A 17,977-nucleotide genomic window follows, 5' to 3' on the forward strand; every position below is an offset into this window, starting at 1 on the left:
ACTACATCTCCAGTGGGTTAGAAATGGTCCTATCACCCTCTTCCACTGACCAACAAGCATGGAAGAGACCACACTTCCTTCATTCTACCGTTTGGACTTTGTGCGGTCTGTTTTGTATTAAGGTCTGCGTCTTATTAATATTTACATATAAGGAGTATGGACTTCATCTAAAGTTATTGGCCTACATAAAGACAAACCAAAAACCCAAGGGGGAAAAGGAACCAGAGAGACAGAAGGTACGAGACATGGTGGCTGGTTGGAAAAAGAACTTGTGATATAGAAAACTAGAAGAATGTAAGCTTTATATATATCACACATACAGAGGTGACCAATGTTCAGAAATTAATATTGCCCACATAACTAAATCGTTAACCCGTTTCCCAAACTGAATGTGAATTTAAAATCAAATTTTAAAAAGATAATTTTAGCCAATTTTACTCTGCTGGACAAAATCACCACTTTTCCCATGCATTTGAATAGGCAATGTTTTTTGCAATAGGAGTAAAATGCACGGTCCATAGAAATGAATGGAGAAAGCTCAGCAAATCAGAAGTAATGTTTACATGCTGACTGTTTGTGATTGGCTGAGCAGGTACAGGCCGGCAGCCCTATGGAAAACATTGGACTGGTGGAAAAGCAATGCAAATACAATAATTTTGTGGCATTTAACGGCACATTTTCACATTCATTTCCATTGGCTTTCTGCACCCATTGAAAAGCATTCTTCATTGAAATGAATGGGAAAACTGGCATATCTTGGTAGACACACCAGGAGGGGTAAAACTACAGTTTAATGTCAAAAAAAGCAAAATAATGCACATGGGTCTCAAAAAACCCCAAAGGCTAAATACAGTATTCATAGCACTAGAGCAGAAACTACTGAGGAGGAAAGGGATCTAGGAGTCACTATTTCAGCTGACTTAAAGGCAGGTAAACAATGTAACAAAGCAATGAGGAAGGCAAGTCAGATGCTTGGTTGCATAGGGAGAGGAATCAGTAGCAGAAAGAAAGACAGACGTAATAATGCCCCTGTATAGGTCATTGGTACGGCCTCAACTAGAATACCGTGTTCAGTTCTGGAGGCCATATCTCAAGTATATAAATACATTAGAGACTGTACAAAGAAGAGCAACTAAAATGGTGCATGGCCTACAGCACAACTTTAAAAAAATCTTACCATGTATAGTTTGGAACAGAGAAGGGAATATGGGGGGGGGGGGGTGGTATGATCTAAACTTTTAAATATATCATGGGTTTTGCAAGGTACATTAGGGAAACATCCTTCAAAGGAAGAGAAGTATTAGAACATGAGGACATGCACTGAAACTGGAACTTCATAGAAAGGGTAGTGGATAAATTGAATAGCCTACCATAAGAGGTGGTAGACGCTAATACAGTAGAGCAATTTAAACATGCTTGGGACAGACATAAGGATATCCTTACATAGAATAAAGGGTCAAATAAGGCTTGAAGTTACCATATGTAAAAACTGGGCAGATTACATGGGCCAAGTGGTTCTCACCTGATGTCAAATTCTATGTTTCTATGTAATAAGAGACCAAATGCCACAGACTGTACTGCAAAACAGCACAATCATGTTCATAAAACTTTTAGTGATTACTACAAATAAAGCAGTGTTTTTGCTATAAAGTTCATGTTTCATTTCAGATAGAAGACAGAAATACCGCTCTTACAGCTATGAGTAGGCGAGTGCCCCCTCAGTTCTGTTCCATTTAACATACTCTGTACAGTCGCATTGAAAGGACAGAGTACAGAATCCAGCCCTCAGTGTGTCTCCATCTGTTCAAGGACGTGCGGAGGTGCAGATCTAGTAATGAGCTCCAGGGATCACGCTGTGTTCAGGGATATGGGGCACACTCAGCAGGGAGACAGGTTGAGCCTCCGCTCCATTCCTCTGTGCTGAAGCTCTAAGCCTACACACTTCTGAGATCACCGTAACTAATCACCGTAGATAGGAGTCTGTATGTGCAAGGGATCAAAGCTCAGCCAGAACCATTTTACATGAGAACTCAATTTAACCCAATAAGCAAGAATAGGTTTCAATAAGAGAAAATTGAGTAAGATCTATGTAGGTCAGAGCCATTCAGATTATAGCCCAATGTAATATCTATGGTCCCCGGCCTCATTAAGAACAATGTCCCATTTAGAGATGCCTATGGTAAGAGCGTGACAGTAGCAGCATGGAATGTGTCATGTACCCATCCCTGACTCTCTTCACAATTTCACGAGCGTAGATCTCTACTACTTGTTTCGGTTTGTAGATGCAACTTGATCCATAGGTAGAACACACACAGAATGTGTAGAGAGCTGGAAAAACACTCATCAAGCTATAAAATATTAAAGAAACATAAAGGCATCGTTTAACACTCTGCTGATGCAAATACCTACATGTAGCTGGGTATAAAACCCGCACATCACTACCATGCATTGATAACTTTCTTGTACAGCTGAAATAGGTCAACATTCTAAAGCTTTGCTGGGTAGGCTCTCGGGAAAAGAAGAGTCTTGTATTTTTAATGTAGCACTAATGGAAAAAAAATGCGCACACCCCGGTATGTACAAGTGCCCTATTTTTCTTAATAAAACGCAGACATTAGGCTTAGTTTGTGCAGTGAGTTTCTCAGGGACTTTATGTTCTAGTGACGACAAAAAAAAAAAAAAAAAAGAAGAGAAAGCAGACTGGAAAAGGAGCTTATTAAACTGTTCATTTTGCACAGCTGATTCACTAAGAACAATGAGTATTATTGAATGATAACAAGTATGGGGGCTGCTCCCGTAGAGAAGGCTGGCACTAGCCCTTCAGTGCTCCACTCATGCCAACATTGTGCCAGCTATATTGGGGCTGACATTTTAACCCTTTGCCCTTAGTCAAATGTCACCGTTTAACAACGCCAACATCCAGGACCAAGCCCATTATTTTGGTCAAGCAAACCTTTGTGCAAATTACCCACATTTCACAGGATTATTGCAAAGCCAGGTACTCTGTGTACAACAGTCTCCACTGGGAGAACAGCCAAAAATACAGCTGGTGGGGCCAAGATAATAAAATAAAAAGCGAGTTTAGCATTGCAGAATAGGATTAGGGCTAGTTCAAGCTGTGTGTGTTTTATTTCTATTTATTTGGATGTGAGCCTTCCATGCACTATATATGCTCTATAGCAGATTTAATGTTTGTATTATTTTGTCCGCTACACCCCTAGGAGCCTAAACTTTTTAAATAAAAAAAAGATTAAGGTTTTTTTTTCATACCCTATTAAATTAAATTTATTGCTGGCTATAACTTGAATACATTATTTACATTAAATTGTGGGTTAGGAAATTAGCTAATTATACAAATGACTGAAATATTAAGTTTCTAAGGTACACAATAGAAATCATGGGGGCCTACTTCAGGGTCACGACCCACTGCTAGGATATTATTATTATCGCGATTTATTTATATAGCGCCACTAATTCCGCAGCGCTGTACAGAGAACTCACTCACATCAGTCCCTGCCCCATTGGGGCTTACAGTCTAAATTCCCAGACAGACACACACACAGATTAGGGTCAATTTGTTAGCAGCCAATTAACCTACCAGTATGTTTTTGGAGTTTTAGGATAGCTGAGAAAAAAACCAACAACCACCCCTACGGTATATCTGTGTCCACTATATATACTAATGTAATTATACATATCAAGACAAATTATTTATGGTGAGTTTTCATTCTAGAAAACAGTTTTCTTTTAAAAAAATTTTAAACAATAAGGTTATTGGGACCTATTATTGGGGATAAGGCACTGATGTAAAGAGATTGCACGCTGCAGCTCAAAAGATCATGTGAGATTTGTAAAGTAACACAACGTCATACTTGTCACCACATTGAAAACCACACTGCATTTATCATCATGTCCTGCAGTTATTACTGCATTCATGAATACAAGTTTCATTTATCTATATTACAAATAGGTTATTTTTGGGTTTCTTTAGAAGCTTGCTTTGTCTCCTTATAGAAACTAAACATCACAGCTAAGTGCTGCATTATAAGCCTTTCCCAAATCATACAGTACAAACACCCAGTGTCGGACTGGGGCATGAAGGGCCCACCGGGGGAATTCAGTGATAGGGGCCCACTATATTGGGGTGTGGCCAACTTTAGGAGTGGGTGTGGCCAGTAAAGGGGGTGTGGTCAGGCTATGGAGGACAACTTATAGCACTATTTTAAATGTGCACCTTTTGCATTAGACCCTGCCCATTCTACTGGTAGGGAACTACATGGGACCCATTAATAAAACACTTGTGGTTTGGAAGAAACTCCAGTACCAGCTCCTGTCGTCTCCTAATGCACCAAGACAGTTACTTATGATAAGTGCATCATTTGGTTACCTCCAACCCTCGCCTCATATGTTGTTATTGCCCATCATGTATTGAGCTTATTAAAAGCCATTACAAGGGCTACACAAACCAAATAATAACATCATCAATTAGAAGACATAAACTGCACAATTAATTTTTTAGTACAATGGTTACCAACCTGTTGTTGCTGTGACATGTCCTGGAATAAAAGTCAATTCATAAAAAAACAAGTGATTGTAATTCTCAACTAATCTCAGTGAAATCCATCTAATTTCATTTTAAATACGGTTGATATATGCCTATAATACTTTCACTATATCACCCCTAAATTCTAAACAGGACAACCATCAAAAAGAATGCACAATAGGCAAAAGGAAAAATATATAAATATAATTATGTTCTCCTATGCATGTGCCTTTCTACACTAACATACAATATAGACCAACATATTATACAACCCTGAATGATTATATTTTCAACTGGATGCAATTGGAATACTAGACTACATGAAAAGCACCCTTCATTTGCCAGATCTTGTATACACAGTCTGATTATTAAAATGACTCTTTGTTATAATTATTTTTTAAGGACTCTTACAGAATATGCCACTCGTCAAAGACCATACACACAGCATCAGTGCTACTACGGTTGCGTACTTCACCAATGAATGCTTGTTGAGAAGGGAAATTTTAAAAAACAAAAAAAAGAACAGAATACAGCCCATCCAAAGCCTGTCACATTTATTCCATATATGCTGGTATGCTGCCAGTGTTGTATGAAAGAGAATATAAATATCAAAGGACGGGCGCAAATGGGGGAAGGGTAAAGAAACACAAGGATTGGGTCAATGAATAAGTCAAGGGGAAAACGGTCCCAAAGTCATTAAAGGATGTTGGTCTTCTAGTTCCACCTATACCGATGTCCCAGATGGTAAACTTACATCAATGTGACCTTTTCTATTCCATACAGTATTTGAATAATGTGTCCTCTTGCTTCAAAAAGCACCACCACGATGTACTTTTACTCCCCTCTAAACCTGTTTCTTCTCCTCACCAGAGTGCACATATGGGAGACCAGGGAGAGAACAGAGAAAGATCTCATGGTGTTTTACGTTCTCTATTTATTAAGTTAAAACATGGGGTTAAAAACACTCACATTTTGTATGTTAAAAAGGTATCTTTCAGTCCATATGTTTCCTCGATCAAACGGCAGTATCCAGCTTCTGTATCCCAGCCACGATCAAACTGGCTGGGCTTCAGATAACCCGGGGAAACTCTGCAGCGTCAGAGGGGGCGTGGTCTATTGCGTCCAGTGTTGCATGAACCTATGATGACCAAACTGACCTTGGATCAGTATGTTGATATCAGGACGTCCTCCTCCCCTGCTCAAACTGCTGAAAAACACACTACCGCGCCTGGGCTCTCTGCATCTGCGCGGTAGTGTGGTTACAGGAGATGTGACCGCCGCCGCCATCTAAACAAAGTTCAACATCAAGCTCCGCCCTAACAACGGAGGGGGCGGAGCTTCAACCCCGCTGGGCCTACCGGTGGATTGACCGGCTGTCCGGCGGGCCAGTCCGAGGCTGCAAACACCCACTTTTCAGATATGAATGAATGAGCATGAACAGAAACTCACAGCGTTTACATTTTTAAACAGATGGAAACCATTGAGGCACAGATTGTCATACACAAAGAACCTTATTTAATATATGTAGATTCTGCCACATTGCTTGTTCTGTAGAGAGAACTGTATGTACAGTTCAATACATTTAATTCCAGTTATATAACTTATTGACAAAAGTATCTCCCCAAACTAGATATACTTTACCTGTAATCCTCAAGATTGTTGATAACGGCAGCCTAGACTAGCTATGGAAAGCCTACAGCAGTGGTCTAATGTGACAATATTTGGCTTATCATGGATACTACAATCACCACCTTGTCACATCTGAACACAATACAGATTTCAAAAAGGTCTAATTATGTTTTTAAAGACTGACAAATTCCAAGTTTAACATGAAAGCATTCTTGGGGTTTTTTCGGGATAAAATATGAAACAAATTTAATTTCTGGCATTCTAAAAATTCATTTTAAAGACAAGAGGCTTGGTACAAAGCATCACTAAACGAATGCAAGAAGAAATGTTCTGAGCTTAGAAACTGCCAAGTATCAAGTCCTTTTATTATTGAGGGAGTGCCTTTGTACACCTCCAAATGTAAATAATCAGGTGTGGTCAGGTTTTCTGTATGAGTAGAAAGATAATTGTAAATCACTGATTAACATAACTGTGAAGGAAACATTAGAACTTATTTTAGACCACCTTGCTCAGAAGTCGGTAGTCTGGGTGACTATGTAGTATAAACATAATGTTGTACTTTGCCCTTCCTTTAGTAGTTTATTGACTTGCAATCTTCCCTGCAGTGTAGTGCACTAGGTTTCAAAAGAAAAACCTATAAGGAAGGAAGGCAAAAGATTATTCTGCATTTAAAACACGACTGATGTAGAAAAATGGCTGACTCGGTGGAAGCAGCGACTCTGAATCAACATTTGTAATAATGTTGCTTATGAATTCACTAGACTCCAGTGACGACATCAATGGGACTCCATGTTGGTACCCATGTATAAGTAACAAGTGGAAAGTCACATACATGTCAGAAACAAGTGAAAAATTCACATACAAGCGGAACGATAGAATTGGATCAGTACAACGGAGAAGAGGAGAGTTTAAGACAATGTAATGTACTGCAACAAGTCCTAAACTATTACTGCAAATTCCTTTTTTGACCAAGATGATTAAAACACATTTCAAAAATGCGTTAAGCATTAAACAGTTATTGGCTTTAAAGTTCATACAATATTTACACATTTTAAAGCTGTCTTAACTTTCTGAAAATTATAAGCACATTTGTTTCCATAAGGAGAAAGGAAGGGGGGGGGGGAGGGGGGGGCTGCAGAGAAAATAAGAGGGGAAAGATAATGAGGAGATTCTATAAAAGGGGATTAAGGTTTTAAAATGGAAGATCTTCAATTAAAAAAAAAAAAACAACATAAGTGTTTTTATACTAAGTTTGAGCACTCTTAATGTTCTATCTGATAAGATAGGTGATAAACAGGACACCCAAATTATAAAAAAAAAAATACAAAAAAAAATTAGCTTCTACTACATTCCTACCGCTATACAAAAGCCGGCAATCCTGCACCTATTTCTGGTATTATGAGCACTGTTCTACTGCTTCCTGTGTAATTTAAGGAGTGATCATTGCAAGTTCATCTGTATAAAAGTAATACATTATCCTTATAATATAACCATGCAGGCTTTAGAGTGGAGGTCACACAGTCACCTATACAGTCGTATAAAACCCTGGCGCTCCTCCAGATTAAACACGTGTGTCGTAGGCATGAGACTGGTCATCTAAAATGTGCACCCGATATTGGGCATGTTAGAGCCACATACAGGTCTGTGAGGAAGATGGATGAATGTGGAGGGATTGGATAAATAAAACAGGAAACCAGTGTGTGTGTAATTAACATTGATAGGGTCATTGTGTGTATGATCATTGTGTACATATGCTGGATGATTCTCAGACATCACCAATAAGGAATGTTTCTCATACACTATAGTTACTTGACTGACACCTTTGTCACTGTCAAATCAGTGACGGTCAACAAGCATCCACCGTGACTTCAGCTCTTTCCTGCATTACTGTCAGATGGTTTTGCTATAGAGGGTAACACTTGTCTAAAATGCCTGTTGATGGGTTACTACAGGTAGGTGTCTTTCTTGGGTTAAATTATTTTAATTTATTAGTGAGATTGAGAATAATGTGCATATAAGGGAAGAGGGATGGCCATGCAGCCCCTGACGTGTATCAGGTTGCCTATCACTGTCTTTTACTGATAATTGGGGGGGTATTATGAGAACATTACTAGAATATCTGGGTTCCAGCTCATTTAGAATAGATCATGTGTATATATATAATGACCCTCTCCTGACACTAAATAATCATTATATACATAAACCAACTCAGACACAGTGATTAGTATTGCCAGCATTGGGGTCATAGGTTCATTCTCAAGCACGGCCCTATCTGTGTGGAGTTTGCATGTTATGTCCGTGTTTGCCTGGGTTCCTTCCGGGTGCACCAGCTTCCAAAAGTAAACTGGCAGAATGGACCTGTGGGTGCGTGGCAGGGAATATATGATGTAAGCGCCAACAGGGCAGACACTGATGTGACCACGTGTACTCTCTGTGACACGGTGCAACATATTTATTGGCGCTATATATATATATATATATATAAATAAACGATAATGTTACATACACTCACACCATACTCCTCACCCTAATTCTCTTTGGATAGACACCTTAAAAATATTAAAGTGTAATTTGGCTTTAAAAAGAAAAAAAATGCAGCTCAACCAATGGTTTCCAGTAGTTGTGATAGTAAACGAAATGCAATTAAAGTTAATTGAGTTGGGTTTGGTAGGAAAAGAATATGGAAATACCATAAAGAATTAACTTTTTTTTCTTTTGTACTGGTAACTCAACTGTAATCAGATCTTGGGGGTACTTTTCTGCAATACAAACTAAGAACATTTGGAACATGTATCAAATAGATAGTCTGATTAAAAGAACAATAAAGAGAATTTTATGCCACAGGAAAACGTGGGGCAGTATTTACTAAATCCAGGCCTTTGGTTTTTATAAAGATGTGTTTCAGTATAACAAAGCAACAGCATCATAAATATAGCAGTCAGAGCAAAAATGCCTCCATTGACCAACAGGAATGACTCCTTAAAGTTAGGCACTATTTGCAATTTCTTTAGGCATAAAATCCATTGGTCTCCTGGTATTTGTACAACCATCTCCTAATTTACAGCTGCCCCAGAATCATGTTGGCTGTTAACTCCAGCTGACTGGGCTTAAACTACCAGATCAGTGTTGCCATTGGTTTAAAAAAAGTGAGCCTAGGCAGTAAGTGTTGTGGCATTTGCAGAAGAGATGACCTAGAACTATTCCCAGAAATGACCCCTTTACGTTGTAGAGCAGAATAAAGAAAGAACAATCTTACCTGCAGTTGTTCTGTAGAGCTGCTGCTCAACTCATCTCCAGATTCGGAGTCTGCTAGAAGTTTTTCTGAGTTTTCCCCGGCTGAATCAGAGTGTTCATTGGAAAAGCTGGTCTTTTCTATCTCCAAGTCTGAACCAGGCAAGTGCATGGCTGAGGGGCTCCTGCTAGTGGTCTTTGGCGAATGCAAATCAGTACCCAGCTTGCCATTATTATGTATCAGATCTAAAGTCAGTCCTCTTGTCTGTCCAGGGCTACTGTTGGGTCCAAAGTTCTGATTGGCATCTCGAATTGTAGTGGGTTTCCCAAAACTAGAAAGTTCTGGAGATTTATTTACATTCTCTGTGGATCTCTGCAGGCCCTGCATGACTTTCAGAGGACTGTTGGGCAGGACGCCCTGCTTGACAGGTGGCATCAACGCCTTTCTGCCAACTTCTTTTACGTACTGAGCTGGAACGTACATTGGTTTGGAGTTTTCATCCTTTCTTACCTGCCACCAGTCTTCATTTGACTTTTTCATCAAAATATACTTCTCTCCCTGCTTAATTATAATCTTCTTGCTCTTATATTCATACTCATAATCGTATTCTACCTCAATGAACAACGGTCCAGGCGTCGGCCTGGCAGTCTTGTCAGCCATCTTCAGTTGAGATAATCACCTCTTTAGAAGAGCCGTGAGCATTATGACAGTTTGTGTTGAAAATTCTAGAGAGACAAACATAAGAAAAGGAAAGGTCATAAAATATCTAGCAAACAAATTGCAGGAGCACGGAGATCAATGAAAATTCTTAAACTGTAACTGTTGCCTACCCCAGAGTTCTAGTAAATCGATACTCTGCATTCTTGTCAACAAAATTACTGACTGCTCTGTGGTTTGGGGACACGTAAACTTTAAGGACAGTCTTTAAACTGTACTTCCAAAAACAAAACCACTAAAACTACTTTCTCACAGAAGACCTTGCAGTAGCAACAAAGTTGCAAGAAGATACAATGGAAAGGCAGGAACTGCTGATAGGATTGTAGTGCAAATTGCCTCATATAAAACAATTATTTTAAGAGCTATAGGACAGTAGACCGCAATATGAAATGTACATAGTACTATGGCCCGACACTTATAGCTAAAGATTAGACAACATTAAAGAAAAGCAGACACCTGTAATCTATCAGATAAATAATGTAATCCAGTATGAAACAGCATCTTAAAACATAGAATTTAGCAGCAGATCTTTCACATGTGCCAAAGACAGGGAAAATGGAAAGACATAGGTGCAGATTTACCGGTAAATACAATTCTTGCCATATGTTCCAACGTAAATTTCTGCGTTGATTTAACCATCATATACACTTATACAATATGCTAGTTAGCATTTTCCTTAGCTTTTTCATGTAATCAGATTTTGGCTAGCAACAGCACTTGGAATTTGAATGATAAATTGTTTCTCTTTGAGATTTTGAACTTGGTAAATTTAATTACAAAAATCTTATATTCATAAACGTACTCTACCACAATGCACATTGGTCAAAGCATAGGCAGGCACTTTAACAACCTTACTTTTATGCTAATCACCTCTTAAGAAGAGCTGTGAGGATGTTAGCTACCTATATTGCAGTCAGTTTTCCATATTAAATATAGGTATACTACAGCCATTCTATAATGTGCAAGATGCTGAAGAGGACAAAGAAATGTGTATGTTCACAGCAGAGATATCAGATCATTTTCTCTGATCGTCTAGTAAACAATGTAATATGTAAACCAGTCACAAACACTGCTGCTGAAAGGGCCACGTAATTATTGATTCAGATCTGTGACTCAGGACGTAGGATTACAGAAATAAACATCTATTTTCCAAGGAAAATGTGATGTGACCCTGCAGCTGATGCCCAAAAATACAAAAATGAAGCAACAACAATCTGGAAAAATGGTCAATATTCAACTTGTAATAAACAAAACAAAAATTAAATATACTGTATATATTCTATATCACACCTGTAATAAACACAGTGAAAGTATGGAAATCTGGACTCTACAAAACGTTCTACAAGGCACAGTGGGACACAGTGACTAAGAATGACTGATCACATTCCTAACATTCTGACAAGCTAAACCCCATCGGTGTTTAAAAAAAAAAAAGCCCATATAATCCTGGACGAGAAACAATTCTATTACTTTGCAATTAGGTCTATAACCTTTAACTACAACTAAAGCAACACAAAGTATAAGCCAATAATAAATGTGTGAAGGCAAACCTTTACAGCACACTCCATAAAATACATGGAAATAATGCATAATCTACAGAACATGTGAACATTCTTTCTGCAGAACTCTGACCTTTTTCATGCAGAGAAGATATCACATAATTATCTGCAAATATAACCTATGCCCTATGAAAGCAAATGTAAATTAATGTACAAGTTGAAGAATGCAATACAGATTGTTCCTATATAAACAACACGTGTGTATTTCTACTCTGCATTTTTTTCATTAGCAACATACCCCATGTTGTGCCCATTCCCATATCTTGGCCCATATTAAGCTTTGCTTTAGAATGAAGAAATCATACAAGTGTCTAAGCCTGCAGCTGTAATCGTGATGTCACCCAACTTGTTTTCATGCTATAAAACAGACTCTTTTTGGGCCATACCCCATTCAAATAATTCAACATAGACAGGTTACCAATGCTACCATCCCACAGACAATACGGCTTTGGGACCGTACTTTAACAAGACAAATAAAACAATTAAAAGGAGTTGCTCTAAAATATCTAATAATACAGAGGAGGTTTCCTATCATAACACTTTTTCCAGATGATCTCTAAAGTAATAGAACATAGGAAGCTGGAAGTGAGCCTGGTAACAATATAGAAACAGATTTTTTGGTAGTGACCAAAACCGGTTCTCATACAGTATGTCCCTCCCACCACCCTTATGGGATTTACCAGACTGGTCCTGAAGATCTAAGAAAATGTACACAATTGAAAACACTACATGCATAAAAAAAATAAAAAATAAACTGCAGACGAAAAAAAAAAGAAAAAAAAAAAGAGAAGAAGTACATTCATATGTAGGCTACAAAATGTGGTTTGCACTAACAAGACAGTCAATAGACATTTTGGTTTGGATGCTAAACACTAGATAAGGTGATATTATGCAGACTGTGGTTAAGAAAATATGTAAAGAGATGCAACATTTCAGACATGTACGGTTTCCTTTGGGTGTTTACCATGTTTCTATAACAAATAAAACAGCAGGTACCAAGGAAAAGGAAGCATCTTTGTGGTTTCAAGCTGTAGGATCCCCTGATTTACACAGCTTTGTAACTTTGCAGCAATGTTTTCTTTAAGGCTTAAACCATCGAAATTCATTTTGACTTTTAGGGGAAAAAAATTCAACGTTGATAAATTACAACACTTTGAAAGTATCAGATGTTTTCAGAACAGTAAAGGTACGAGCACACGTTCTATTAAAATATCAAAAAATTAAAATCCATTTGATTTGTTAAAAGTACTGTTTTTACGCATTTTTTACCCCAGGGTTAATGTTGATGTTTTTGGGTTTTTTTTGCACATAAACTTAAAAAAATTGCTCCTCAAGTTAGTCCACATATACCTACATATATATTTCTAAAATATAGTGATGTTTTTCTTCAGCATTTTTCCCACTTTACCTTCTTACATCAGGGAGTCAAAATTGGGGAATTCTTATCACTGATCAACATATACTACTCAATCAAATTAATGGAAAATAATTAAAGAGTGGTTATATAAGAATCAAAACAAAGAAACAAAAAACAGACAATAGTTGATCCACCATCTTGTTTTACTATTTGGTAGAAGCACCTACAGCTGTAAGTCTATTTGGGCAAGTCTTTACCAGCATTACACATCTGAACGCTGCAATTGTTGCCCATTCTGGCTTACGTTTCATCAGGCTAGATGGGGATCAATAGCAAACTGTAATTTTTGGTCATTGTACAGAAGCCACCTTGGTGAGCGCTGCCCGTACATTCTAATCATACATCAGATCAGCACAAGCAGATATCAAATTTCCCACTGTGAGACTCACTAAACCAGACTCCACTGCCTGCCTGGAATTGAGGTCAGGATGTTCAATGGGCCACTCTATGACATTTTATTTTTTGGTATTTAAACGACACCAATGTGGCTTTTACGGTCACTGTCTTGCTGGAATATAAAGGATCTCTCAAGCCCTGTCTCTTGCAAACTGCAATCTTCCAAGAATTAGTCGGTATCTTGCTTCATTCATTTTGTAAAGTATTCCAGACCTTGAAGAGAAGTATCCCCAAAGCATTATGCCACCATGCTTCACATTACAGATGGTGTTATTGTGCAGATTAGCAGTGTTAAGTTTCTAGTGCCGAGGCCATAAGGTTCACTCTAGGGGAGGGGGGTGGGGGGGGGTAAATTTACTAAAGCTTCCAAAAAAGGAAATATGGAGGCGTTAGCCATAGCAACCAATCAGATTCTAGCTACCATTTTCTAGAATGTACTAGATAGATGATAGAATGTAATTGGAAAATGAACTGTCAGAGTTGCCCTAGGCCTCCGAGTGGCCACCCTAAACTACCCTTCTTCTCATGGATGCTTCGTTTTGGAGATCCAGCCTGTTCTAGACAGCTGTACCATATTACCTCCATTTCCATACAATAGACCTAACATGGCTCCAAAGGATCTTAAGTATTTTAAAATCCTGCTATATCGTCTCTGTAATTTGTGCTTTTCAATAAACTTTTCTTCGCTTTGCCGTGAATGTTTTTATCTTAATGATGAAATTCATCTTTGAAAATATGCTACTCAACTATATATGTAGTGGGGTTTTTTTTTTTTAAATGTTTTCCCTGTGTTTTCATGGGGTTTTCTCAGGGGAATATTCAATTAGCCTAGGAGTGCCTCCGGAACGGTCGTGAAAGCACTCAGCGGCGATATAACATCACGGATCTCTCTTTGCCTCACATAGAGGCGAGTGGACAAATCCGCGATGTTGAAGTACCACAATACCCGACAATGTGCGCAGCCGCAATGCACCTCCGAGGAGGAACATCGCGGCTAACTGAATATGCCCCATAATGTTAATTGGCTTAACGTACAATTTAATTAATTGTCCCTAGTCCGAGTGTGTGTGCAGAGTTTACAAGGTTGAGAATTTAGGCTGCAAATCAAACATTCTTTGTAAAGCACTGCATAAAATGTTGGCACTATATAAAGAATAATATGATAACCGTGGCACCTCACAGACATTTATATTTATTTTTAAATCAATGAAGGCATTACTTGTACACAGCTGGACGCCAATCAATTCTGTAACCTCTGTAGACAACTTAATGCACCAGAGTTTATTTTAGTTGCATTTTAGCAAAATTGCTGAATACATATGTAATTGTTTACCTTCTGTGTATGGGCAACTAAACTTTGGTTATTTTATTTGACAATACAGAGTATTTTGTGTTTATCTGGGGTAAGAATTCCTGAATAAATCTAATGAATATTAAATGTGAAACATGCCAGAAGGGGACGAATGTTTTTTTTAGAGCTACTGTAGTGTAATGATAGAATACTGTGCTCCTCTGTTATATGTAAATATGAATAATCGAATAAGAGTTATATGTAAATGGCTAACGGAGTAAAGGAGATGTCCACTATTGGACAAACTCATTAATATAACATGACTCAGCTATTAGTGCCACAGAAGACCAGTTTACAATCATGGATTTACTGTGATGCACCCCTCCTGTCCTGATTTAAAGATAATGTATTCCATGTTTATCTAATGGATTGGGTGGAGACTATGTTAGAAAAAGAAATGTGGGCTGTACAATTCTTTGTTGTGGGAGAGCTATATCAATACATTGCCCAACGCTATGAAGAGTCAGATTCATAGATGTCTACAACAAACGTCTTGGTCTGAACTTAGGATTGTTGCAGGTGATCTTCCAATTCCATATTGATATGATATCCTTCCTTATGCTCTACTTAAGCTTTAATTACAAGACCTCCTGTGCAGCCCTCCTCACCATCTCTAGGTATCTAGAGAGATTATTATTGCAATCTCTTAAAAGCAGATATGCAATTCAATATGCTGACTGGTTTACTTGTCTTATAAATACTTCTGGATAACAAGTCATGAATCCAAAATGCATGCAACAAGGTTTGTACCAAAATATAAACGTATTGTAAACATTTATTTTATATTTACTTTACAAATGCATGATGCTTCAATGAGAAAAAAAAATAAATCTACAGAATATAAATAACTCCACTATTAAGTAAATAGTGGTAGCCTGTGTCCACAGTATAGCCTTCCCTTACCTGAAGCCATGAGCGAACCTGCCCACAAATCTCAGCACCAGAGGATTAAATGAAGTTCACTTCTGAAGCTCAATATCATAGCACAAAACCAGCTTTGGACCTGCTGTCCTCCTCAATGTGCCTAGATTTTCACTGTGGTGCTGTAATATTAAAGAGCAAGACTACGGCCATGTTTTCAGAGGAGTAGCAGTCTGCACACAGCGGGAAGGAGTAAAGACATTCCCGGAAACTGTCACACACTTTTTATTTATTTATTTTTTTTAAACAAAGAAATGCAAAAATAACACTTTGGGCATATTCAATTCTCGGCGGAAACGCCGAAAATCTCGCGGTCCGCACACGATTACCGTTATTACAGTAATCATGTGCAGAAAAACAGTTAATACGGTAATTTACTCGCTGGACTTCAGCTTGCGGCTCCCTGAGCCGCGAGCTGAAGCCGTATTAACTGTAATAGTTTTAACGCCGCAGGACTTCTTAACAATTGAATATGCCCCTTTGTTTTTTATTTTGACCAAGATTGACCGTTTACACTCTGCAAACAGATTTGAATTTGGAACCAGCTAAGAGCTGGTGATTTTTTGGGTCTGACCCCATCATTTTCAAGGGACTCTGTATGCTCGTTGTATTTTGGCAGAGATGCACATTTTCAAGCACACATCAAGCAACATAATAAAATGCTTCACACACACACACACACAACATTGCCACTTGTAGTAAAGACAGTCTTCAAAGGCTCATGATTATGATAATTTTTAAAAGAAGTTAAATCAAGAAGTATTTTAGGAGAAAAATGGAAAGTTTCATTGAAAGGGGTGGTAGGGTTTTATTTATGTGAATGATGCTCCTCTTTCACACATGTGAAGGCACACTTCTGGAGACTAGGCGACATTCAATTTGGCACGAGATGTCACTATATGTCTCTGGAACAGTCCAGAGGCACATGGCCTCATTGTTTTGACTTAAATCTCTGCTCATTTTCTCTCATGTCTCAGAGATGCAAGGAAAAATGAGCAGAGATTCCTTACCATATTGGCCTGCCAAGCGTGCAGCCAGACATTGAGGTGATGTCTGGTGACACCCAGCTGCCAATTTAATCTGCCCCTGAGCATGCACTCTGAAGTATGTTGGGGCGGCCCATTGAAGCATAGTGCTTTAAAACCTAAGCACCTGGAGGTGCACTCTCTAGGTGAACTCCACTGCTAACAGCTCTTCAATACAGCTCTCCTAAAAGGCTATGAATGGTTGGTATCATTTGCATTTTTCCTGCAGATAAAGCAAGCAGGACGTGGTGCGATCCAACTCAAATATTCAAGTATCGAGTGAGGTTTCTGTGGGATAGGGGAGTAACCCTGTTATTTGGTAAACAAGGGATGATATATTAAGGTCCAAAAAAAAACAGGACACCTTCCTTTACACGAAAACCATTCTTTTTTTCCTTTGTTAAAAACAGAGTCTTTGAATGACAACATGCATTTGGAAGCAAGCCCCATATGTAGAACCACATGTCAAAATACATACCAATCTAACATACAAAAAGTTGGTATCTTTTGCGATAGAAGCTAGGTTTTGTATTGGACTCGGCACGAAAAAAAGATTGCTATGCTGCAGAGCATACATTTAACTTATTTATCTTCAAAATTTGTGTATATTGAAATTTCCTTGAATGTAACAGTGTTTACTAAACAAATATTTAAAAGTTGCTAACCGCAGTCATTTTTCTGTGACAGTCCATGTTAGACAAATCTCCTCTGCCTGTTTACAAACACAACTAGCGCAATGTATGACCAGCACTGAATAGTCATTGCTTGCAGACTACCAGGCACATAAGCCAGGCTGAGACTCATCAACATGACACCTCATCAGTGAAAGCAGAGATATCAGACCCCCATCTAATTTAATAAGAATGCCATTAATTGTACATTTATGACCATCTAAAAAGCGAATAAACCTAAATTGTAGGATTAAAGTGACCATACTTTTGTTTAATTCCACTTTGAAGGTGCATAAGTGGCAACTGATAAATTGGTGTTATGAGACTAACGCCTATTTCCATTCAGTGTTATGAGACACAAACCACTACATTCCATAGACTATGACCAGTCTGTGAAATAAATCTTCACACGGTAATTTATATACCAACTGCAATGTTTTCTTTATGACAAAGGCACGAGTGAGCCACTTGCACCGGAAAAGCCTCAGAGGCACAAATGCTTTAAAAGGTTAAACC

The 17,977-nt window shown here is 38.3% G+C and overlaps 1 protein-coding gene across 13 annotated transcripts in view; it reads right to left on the bottom strand.

Annotated features, from left to right (window-relative positions):
* ARHGAP12 (Rho GTPase activating protein 12) overlaps positions 1-17,977 on the bottom strand; it is a 58,088-nt gene that overhangs the window by 37,802 nt on the left and 2,309 nt on the right. For 10 of the 13 annotated variants that reach the window (XM_075212033.1, XM_075212035.1, XM_075212041.1 and 7 more), the window contains exon 2: positions 9,429-10,129. In XM_075212033.1, the coding sequence (XP_075068134.1) occupies positions 9,429-10,064 (636 nt within the window). In that variant the 5' untranslated portion in view covers positions 10,065-10,129. Of the gene's footprint in view, positions 1-9,428; positions 10,130-17,977 lie in introns of those variants that run through there. The other 3 variants (XM_075212043.1, XM_075212044.1, XM_075212042.1) reach the window with 1 other exon arrangement.

This window comes from Mixophyes fleayi, chromosome 5 (genome assembly GCF_038048845.1).
Source record: "Mixophyes fleayi isolate aMixFle1 chromosome 5, aMixFle1.hap1, whole genome shotgun sequence".
Taxonomy (NCBI): Eukaryota; Metazoa; Chordata; class Amphibia; order Anura; family Limnodynastidae; genus Mixophyes; species Mixophyes fleayi.